At 37.2% G+C, this 9544-nt stretch overlaps 2 protein-coding genes across 2 annotated transcripts; one reads left to right on the top strand and one right to left on the bottom strand.

The window, feature by feature from the left end:
• Positions 1–300: 300 nt before the first annotated feature.
• LOC141644304 (beta-arabinofuranosyltransferase RAY1) lies at positions 301–9007 on the bottom strand. Its single transcript, XM_074453796.1, has 8 exons — positions 8736–9007; positions 7860–8206; positions 7253–7505; positions 6415–7155; positions 4650–4896; positions 4064–4515; positions 2923–3939; positions 301–1406 (listed from the first exon to the last, which is right to left on the bottom strand). Exons 1-6 carry the CDS (start codon positions 8775–8777, stop codon positions 4070–4072), a joined length of 2076 nt encoding a protein of 691 aa, XP_074309897.1. The 5' UTR covers positions 8778–9007; the 3' UTR covers positions 301–1406; positions 2923–3939; positions 4064–4069.
• On the top strand, positions 618–3900 carry LOC141644305 (inorganic phosphate transporter 2-1, chloroplastic). The gene is made up of 3 exons (XM_074453798.1): positions 618–1352; positions 2162–2353; positions 2943–3900. The coding sequence occupies exons 1-3, from the start codon at positions 618–620 to the stop codon at positions 3759–3761; spliced, it is 1746 nt and encodes a 581-aa protein (XP_074309899.1). The 3' UTR covers positions 3762–3900.
• Positions 9008–9544: the final 537 nt, after the last annotated feature.

Genomic DNA, 9544 nt, shown 5'->3' with positions numbered 1-9544 from the left:
GCGGGTCCAACCCAGCCTAGCCCGAGCAGACACCTGGGCCGTACTCCTCCAGCCCAGCCCGATTGGATTTGTAAAATATAATGCATTCTGTTTTTTTCTTAACTATCATATTTAACATGTATCAAGTTTAACACGGAGATCCAGTATTATGTTTAAGATAGATATCTCCGTCTTAAACAAGTTGTGTCAGAGCAATGGTGCGAAAATTGAGGCAATTTGCAATGTAATGGCTAATGATCCCAAGTAAATGGTAAAATTTGTGCTGCTTGAATATTAATAAGTGGATAAGGCAAATTCGTATTGAGAATCTATAACAATGACTTTTATAGCTTGTGTGGTTGTAAGTTTACAAAGACCAATACACATTAACAACACACCACCACTCAAAATGCAAGCAAATACAAAGCAAAGCATCCAAATGTATGCATTCTCATCTCCCTTTCTCTACCAACCATGACTCTTATTCAACATGTTTGATGCCCACATCCTCTCTGTCTCACTGTCTTACCTTAGTTTTCCTCTTTCAGATTCCATGGACATCAAATAATATCATATACTTAGTTTTTTCACCTTCTTCACAAAAAAATAGAATTTGTAATTTCTTCATTTTTTGAGTTATGACTTCTTCTTACCTTATGTCTTCTGCAAGAAACACCGCGTTTTCTGCCTTTCTTCTTAAGCATCATTACCCTTGTTTGAATGAAATCAGAAGGGAAAAAGACGGTCTTTTTCGTAAACCTCATGTTGCATTGCCTAAGCTGTCTCAGTCTTTTTTAAGGGTGAAAACAGTTAGGCAAAACTACCCTTTAGCTTCTTTGTCCTCATTTGCTGAACCTGAGGGTCATGATCATGGAGAGATCATTGGTTCTCATCACAAACAAGATGTTGGTGTCGAAAAGCGGGACAGCGATGAGAGGAAGACAGATGATGATTTGCCTGCTATGGCAAAGGCCTTTAATATATCAGCAAGAACAGCGACAGGAATATCGATATGCATAGCATTTGCTGCTCTTACATTTCCTCTCTTCATGAAGACCTTAGGTGGGCTCACCCTTAAAACTAAGGTGCTTTCATATGTGACTTTACTGTTTGGGTTTTATATGGCTTGGAATATTGGCGCCAATGATGTGGCCAATGCTATGGGGACATCTGTGGGATCCGGGGCACTGACGATCCGTCAGGCGGTTCTTACAGCTGCTGTTCTCGAGTTTTCTGGTGCGTTTTTGATGGGTTCTCATGTTACTAGCACAATGCAGAAGGGAATTCTGGTTGCTAATGTGTTTCAGGGAAAAGATAGCTTGCTTTTTGCCGGTCTGCTTTCGTCTCTTGCAGCTGCTGGAACTTGGCTTCAGGTAAATCATCCAATGCTTCTTGAATGTGATTAATTCTCTGATTATCATAATTTACTGTCAATACAATTACACTTTGTTAGAGTAAAAGAGGGCAGTAAAGGGCATTTGTGCAGCTTAAACATTTGAGTGCCTATATAACCTGATAAGGAGTTGATCTAGCTTAATTAGACGTTTTGAGTTCATATTTGATGGAAAACAGTTAAGAGTTAAGACTCAAGAGGGAGGGTTTTGCGGCCGTCATGGTCCTACCCTGCTCAAATTTGGACCAAACTGAATGATGCAAACTTAACCTAATTGCGATTTTTTTTTTCTTTTTTTTTATTAGGTAAGAAAACTAGATTGACCCTCTGGGATAGGACCAACCTATCTCATCTTTTCGAATGAGTGAGGTAAGTTGAAGCCACCGGCTTTCAAACCACCTCGAAAGAGTTGGACAAGAATGTCCAATTTTAGTCATAAAGTCAGCAATCCTAACCTAATTGGGATTTGTTCTAAAGGATCCAAACTTCAACAAATATTTGACTGATGTGTCTCATATGTGGAAATGACAGTGACTAAAACTAGGAAAACAATTTCAGAAAACTTCAAAGTACAGATGTAAGACTGAATGTCAATAACAGAAACAGATAAACTGTTAGGAATGACAAGATACCCGGAAGACGAAAGTAAACATGACGAAAAAACAGGTATCTAGTATGGAATAAAAATGGCGTAAGAACAAACAAGTACTCCATGGTACATATAGGTTGGATTTTATGTAGCATACACAATACATTCTCAAAATTGGAAAATAAGCTTCTTGTTTACAGGTGGCGTCCTACTTTGGTTGGCCAGTTTCAACTACTCATTGCATAGTAGGATCTATGGTTGGATTTGGTCTTGTGTATGGAGGGAGAGATGCTGTCTTTTGGAGTTCGTTGGCTAAGGTTACATCTTCTTGGGTGTTTTCACCGGTATTGGGAGCAGCCGTGTCATTTCTCGTCTACAAATGCATCCGCAGGGTAAGTTTTTACTCAATGGCACCATGAATACTAATTCAGCTCTAATTAACCAACTAAATAGATACGGCATAACCATAGAGTGGTAGTGCCTCAAAAACTCCCACCTATGGCGGAATAAGGGGTTAGTTGTAATCAGTTTCTACCCCTGTACTAAAAACATAAGCCGTTTTCAGACAGCTAATAAATATGCTCATGAAAATTTTTTAAGTTCTGAAATACTATGCAACTTTAGGTCATAAATCTGATTTCCACTTCCAAAGTCCCAATGGATATGAAGATTCACTATACTTTGGTTTAGATTTATGATGAGACAAAGCAAAATGACTTATTAAACTAGTTACACTTTATTTACTGCAAAAAAAACATTCATTCATGAATGCAATTTTCATCATGGGTTTTTCCAAAAGTAGCCTCACTAATTTGTTCGGGTCAAGTTGGGTATATTTGCCCCCCCTAACCCTGCCGTTTGCTGGAACTCTAGTGGCATGGGGTAATGTTGTAATTGGGTCACATTTGAATGCCATTCAAAAAATTTACAAAAAGGAAGTACAAATCACGTAAGATCTTACTTAAATTTCGGTTTGTGTAGTTTGTCTATAGTGCTGAGAACCCAGGACAAGCAGCAGCTGCAGCTGCACCTATAGCAGTGTTTCTGGGTGTAACCGCAATATCCTTTGTCGCCTTCCCTCTTAGCAAGGTCCTTCCCCTGGCTCTTGCCCAAGCACTAGCCAGTGGAACTGTCGGAGCATATATAGTCTACCGCGTCATCAACTACCAACTAGGGCCCCTACTTGCCAAAGCCAACTCATCAGACCCCGAACACAAGGAAGAAACATCACAGCAAAAGAACATAGGGTTCCTCTCTGACATTGCTGGCCCAAAAGGAACTCAATTAAAAATAGTCTACGGAGTATTTGGATATATGCAAGTTCTTTCGGCCTGCTTCATGTCATTTGCGCACGGCGGGAATGACGTCTCTAATGCTATTGGCCCATTGGCAGCAGCATTATCTATACTCCAAGGTGCTGGAGGGACCGAGATTGTTATCCCTACTGAAGTTCTTTTATGGGGAGGGTTCGGGATTGTTGCGGGTTTGACAATGTGGGGTTATAGAGTAATAGCTACTATTGGGAAAAAGATCACAGAATTGACTCCAACCAGGGGATTTGCTGCAGAATTTGCAGCTGCTTCTGTTGTTCTTTTTGCATCAAAACTCGGATTGCCAATTTCAGCCACTCATACGCTTGTGGGGGCGGTAATGGGAGTGGGATTTGCCAGAGGACTTAACAGTGTCAGAGCAGAGACAGTTAGGGAGATCGTTACTTCCTGGCTTGTGACGATTCCTGTTGGTGCTATTCTTGCTGTCTTATACACCTCAATCTTGACCAGGGTTTTATCTTTTGTATAATGACTACATTCTTAGATAACAGAGGATTATTTGATGTATGAGATAAATTTCAAGACAGCCTCCTTTTTGATTGTGTGTCGAAACAGAATGTTTCTTCAAGTGATTTTCTAATGAAGTACTCTCTATATATATTTGCTTTTGGATCGGCTTTGTAAGAACGTGTAACCTTAGGTCATAACTGCATCATAAAAAATAAAAAATAAATAAAAAAACCTCACCTAAACAGGAAATGTAAACAAATGGCTAGGGAACGGTTAAAATAGAAAACAAATAAGAGAGAGCGAGTCATAGGGAGTACTTGCCGAGATTCAGGAGAAATCAGTATCCTTGGCTTTGTGCCAGCTCTGCAAGCACATCCTTGAGCTTGTATCATAATCCCACAGTCTTGCACGGACTTGGCGCTGCAGTTTGTTTAACCTTCCACTTATCCAATTGTTATGAAGCACGTAACATCCATTCTTTAAACATGCTGCCAAGACTGATTTTTCATTCCATAGCTCTTTGTAAGCACCATTTGGGAAGAGATCTCGGTCTAAAAACTGGACGGTTAGATTTGTTGCAGGTTCCCAGCATTTGTCATTTCCAACACGATTTAAGCCACCTTGACCACATAGTGTGTCATAGAAACTTGGTTGCTCAGATAGATCAGAAGTCATGGCATGTTTCACCACTTTATCCAGGGCGGCTATGGTTGGTTTGTCCGACCGAGCAAAGTAGAAGCCAGAATTCAGGCGCCGTGGTAAGTTTATAGGCACTGAAAAATGAGAGCGAAATCAGAGACAAATAAACATGATAACTGAAATACATAGTTACTGAAGTAGACGGTCTTATCTTGTGGGTGTGACTGAGCCCTTGAATGCGATTTAACAACTTTAATAGTACTCGTACCTGTTAGATTGTACTCATCAGACTGAGCGACAAGGACCGCAGGACCAAATGTCTGAAGCAATGGTAACGGATTTTTGAACCAATACACGTCAACATCACTAAGAAGTACATTATATCCCATCTCCAGAATCCGGGTAACTAATCTGGACTTGCTCTTGGTAACATTTTGAAAACACTTTGTCCCGAAATGACAGTCATTAAAACTGATATTTCTGGGTGCTAATGAGTCCTTGACAACAGGTAAACCCTGCAACATAATGCCAAAAACAGATATAAGTAGCAGCAGAATACGGTACTAGACCTACCAAAACTTGCTCTAACCCCGAAATGACCGAACCCAAAATTATTAATATGAAACAACCAACTTAATAGCTGACCCCTATCTGAAATGACCATATAACAAAGTATAAGAAATAGACCTGTCAAATCATAACCCGACCCGCAAACCCAACCCGTTTTTTCAGGGCCAAGACCCAAAAATCCCGACCCGGAGACCCGAACCCGAAATGACCCGTTATTTTAGGGTCAAACCCGACCCGAACGGGTCGACCCGTTGGGTCAAAGGTAAATCAAAATTTTTATTAAAATATTAATATTTATATATTATATTTGAAAAAATAGTTTAAAAAATTATTTTTTTATTACTTAAAAATACAAACATAATTAAAAAGTCAATTTTATACTCCCTCCACTTATTTTTGTTCACCCCATTTCTTTCTACACGTATATTAAAAAAAATTATTAAAGAATGAAAAAGTAATAAAAGAGTTGTAAGCATCCACATTGAAGAGGATGATGCATCCTCTTAGCACATTCTCTCATCTAAGAGGATGTCCTCTTCAATGTGGGATCAATTTAGACATCCTCTTTGAAAGAGGAAGAGGAAGACTTCCTCTATTTTTAGAGGAAGTACAACCTAGGCCCTTGTGCCAATTAGTCATGCATTTCCACCATGTGGCATATAATTTGTTTATTTTTTATTTTTTGGTCATTAAAAATTTAAGAGAGGATAAATAAGAGGATCCTCTTTGATGTGGGAAAAAATAGAAGAAAACTTAGGAGGAGGATGAAGATAGTGGGAAATGAGGTGTCAAAAATATAGAAGGAAAGAGAGGAAATAAGAGGAAGATGACATACTCTTCAATGTGTATGTTCTAAATGGGGTAAAAAGAATGATTAAAGAATGAAAAAATAATAATAGAGATGTAAGTGGGGTGAAAAGAATGATTAAAGAATGAAAAAGGTAGTTCGAAAAGAAGAGAAATGGGGGTGAAAATAGATAATTTGCCAAAAAGGAAAAATGGGGTGAAAATAGGAAAGTGGAGGGAGTATAACTTTTATAATATTTAATAATAAAATAATTATTAAAAAAAACTTTAATTTAATAATTATGTCAATGACTCAATATAATTAATGTAAACATTGCATATGATTAAATATTGATTTTAAATATGTTTTATATTTTTTTTAAAAAAAAAAAAATCTTTTGATCAAAAAAATCGTTAAAAAAAGGCGTTAGAAATTATTTTTTGACCCGTATTCTGACCCTAATCCGAACCGTGACCCGCATGTACCGACCCCTTTCTGACCCGACCCACATTCAATCCGACCTGCCCGACCCGTTTGACAGGTCTAATCAGAAATGATCCGACACAAATGACCCGTTTTCTTAGTCTGAAAAGGACTGCCTATTCTTAGGTTTCACTTGAAAAGAAGTGAATGGTAGTCCTGATTCCTGAAAGCAAAAAAGGATCATAATTGGTACCTGAAGGATTGCGTACTGATATGTTTCGTCATCAAGAGCAAACACCAAAAAATTCTGAACCATAAGGTGACGCAGTCTGCAAACCCAACTCATTAACATGTCCTTATAACTGTATCCAGCTATAGCAAGCACTATAGTGTTGTTCTTATCGGCTACCATAGGCAAGAGCGACTCCAGGCCGAATGGAAGATGCAAATCAGTCGACACATTAATGCTGCTAATATGGGAGCAATCTTTAATCTTACTCACTGGTCCAAACGCAGAAACACAGCTCATTAGTCTTTTTCTTCTCCGGGATCCCATGACACGTTCCTTTAACAAGTTCTTGGAGCTTTTCGAGCCATGGGAGTAAACAATGTTCTCTTTTCTGTTAACCAACACAAACTGTCTACCACACTTTACGAGTTCTACAAAGTCAGAGAAACTTGCTTGTTTGGAAGAAAACATGCCATATGATTCAGCAAGATGACGATTTGCAGTATACTCCCAATCTTCTTGATTAGATTGAATATCATTTGATGCATTTACATAGAAGTTAGAGATACTCAAACTTGCATCAAATACAGACCTGTACTTGGAATAATACACTTCATTGATAAACCAACGGGAATGCAGACCTTTTCCATATAAGAACGGGGGAAGAACTCCCATATGCAAAGGTGTCTCCCCGTTATTCCATGCCATAAGCATCCTCCCATCACAATAGTCCCATTCCCCAATCTGGGCGAGAACCTCCTGCAGCTGATGGAATAAAGCAAGTTTCAGTCACGTACGTTCATAGAGTCATTCACTTCAATAGTTCAATACTAGGACTATTATACATTTCACCAGTCAATACCTTATGCGATGAAATTATATTACCATCCTCCTTTAGCCATTGTTTCCCGGCTTCATCCAAAGAGTATCGGAAAGAAGGAACTTTTCTTGGAAAAGCAACCAGGAACCAAGCATGATCAAGTTCGTGTACATGGTTTAAAGTGGAAATGAAGTCTTGAAAGAGAACGGTTTCAGGATGAACAATTACTGAAATATTTGATACTGATGCTTCTGCTCTAGCAACCATCGAATGGAAGAACAGCTTGTTGCGAAATCTATGTAAAAATAAGGTAAATCAGAAAGTCATCAGGTTTGCTCATACTACCAGCTTTAGCTTGTTCAGCTTAGAGCCACATTCATTTATAGAACTATAAAACTACAAACACGTCATTTGCATTAGATACTACTTCGATTCTCAATCAACCTAAAACCACCAATACGCCAGCGTGACAGTGGCACGAAAATTACATTGTTTTTGTACATTTGGACGTACGAGAATGATAATGCAGCACCAAAACAGCAATATTTTTGACAATGTCATGAACCCAAAATGATAATGCAGCACCAAAACAGCAACCTTGATAAATCCAACACTACCAAGATACTAAAACAAAACAAAGGGCACTTACGAAAAATCAATATCTGATTCAACCAGAACACGAGAGCCAAACCCGGAAGCGTAAGAGTAAAGAGACGGGTCATTGCCAAAAAGCACAACATTAATGTCAGGAGACAATCCAAGCCATGATCTAACAGCAAGATCCTGCCTTTCTCCAACAGAACCATTAAAATTCTCCAAAACAGTAAAAATAGTTATACTTGGACTTCCCTTGTGATTTTCAACACCATTTTTGTTGAAAAAAATTGGTTTTCTGAATTCCAATTTGACAGAAGGCAATAACTGAGTTGCATATAATGATATGCAGATCAATAGGAACCCATAAAACCAAATTGCCCATAATCCCAATTTCAAACCCTACAAAATCACATTAAACATAAAAATTTATCAAATTAATTCCCATTATTGATCGTATAATCTACTCCCCCGTCTCAATCATTTGTTTAGGTAATTTAAGATACCCCTCACAAAGAATAAAACGATTCCCCAATTTCAGACCCTACAAATCACATCAAATATACATAAATACTTATCAAATTAATTACCATTGTTGTTCACATAATCTAATCCTTCCATCTCAATCATTTGTTTACGTTTGATTAAGATACACATAACAAATAATACAAATGTAAACAGATGATTGGACTCAGGAAGTACCTAAATTGCAAGTAAAACTCATCTTCTCAAGCCATGATTATTACTTTCTCACTTCCATTTGTTTACATTTTTCAAAATCTTTGTTGCGTATTTTTAAAAATTCATACCCATTCGCCCCGATTGCTTATTTACTTTTGATTAAAATTGCATCAATACAATAAATAAATAAATAAAATAATTAAACAAATGATTGAGACGAATATTTAAAAAAAAGTAATAATTTATTTACCTTGGTGGAACGAAAAGGAGTGAAGATTGGCAAAAGAGGCATTATTAATTGGAAAATTTGTGACGTGAAACTAAATTTGGAGAATTATTTAAGATATGAACATGATTAATTCAAATATTCAATAATTAATAACGTAAATGGAGGAGAATTAAGACTATGAAAGTGGAGAATTAACAAACACGTAAATGTAGGATTGCCAAACTTGCTACATTAACGGCGTCATTTGGATTTGGGACCGAACTTAAATGTGAGTACGTACGTCCATTCCATGTGAAGCAAAGTTGTCATGAAATGGCGTTTTAAAATGAAGGCGTTTTTTCTGAAGTTAGTCTTTAAAACGGTTTTATATTAATATATTTGTAAAACGAATTTAAATATAATTTTATCGGACACTAAAAGTAGTGATTAAAAAATATCACTTTACAATAAATTTTTATAAAACCGTTCTACAAGTATTAGTGGCTTATATAGCATATAAGGGTTATACAAATTCTGTTTTAAGATCGATACTATCCGTTTAAGTTTAAGACGGGTCAAATATACTTATGTAGGGTGAATAAGACAAAAGCAGGCTGCATTGAAAAAGGTAAAAGGTTTATCTTGTATATTCATATAGGTGATATTTGACTCATCTTAAGTTTAAAATAGATAATTTTGTCGCAAGATTAGTTGCAAGTCTTGTAACTTCAACTTGTAAGGTTATTATGAGATGGTTTCGTTCAAAAATTAGTGTTTATTTGAGACACAAAATCTCATTGGAGACGGGCACGTATTCGTCACTTTAAAGTGACGGATACCATTTTCTCTCA

The sequence above is a fragment of the Silene latifolia genome, chromosome 2 (assembly GCF_048544455.1).
Source record: "Silene latifolia isolate original U9 population chromosome 2, ASM4854445v1, whole genome shotgun sequence".
Taxonomy (NCBI): Eukaryota; Viridiplantae; Streptophyta; class Magnoliopsida; order Caryophyllales; family Caryophyllaceae; genus Silene; species Silene latifolia.
Note: the sequence above shows the minus strand (reverse complement) of the source record. Positions and strands in the feature narration are given on the sequence as shown.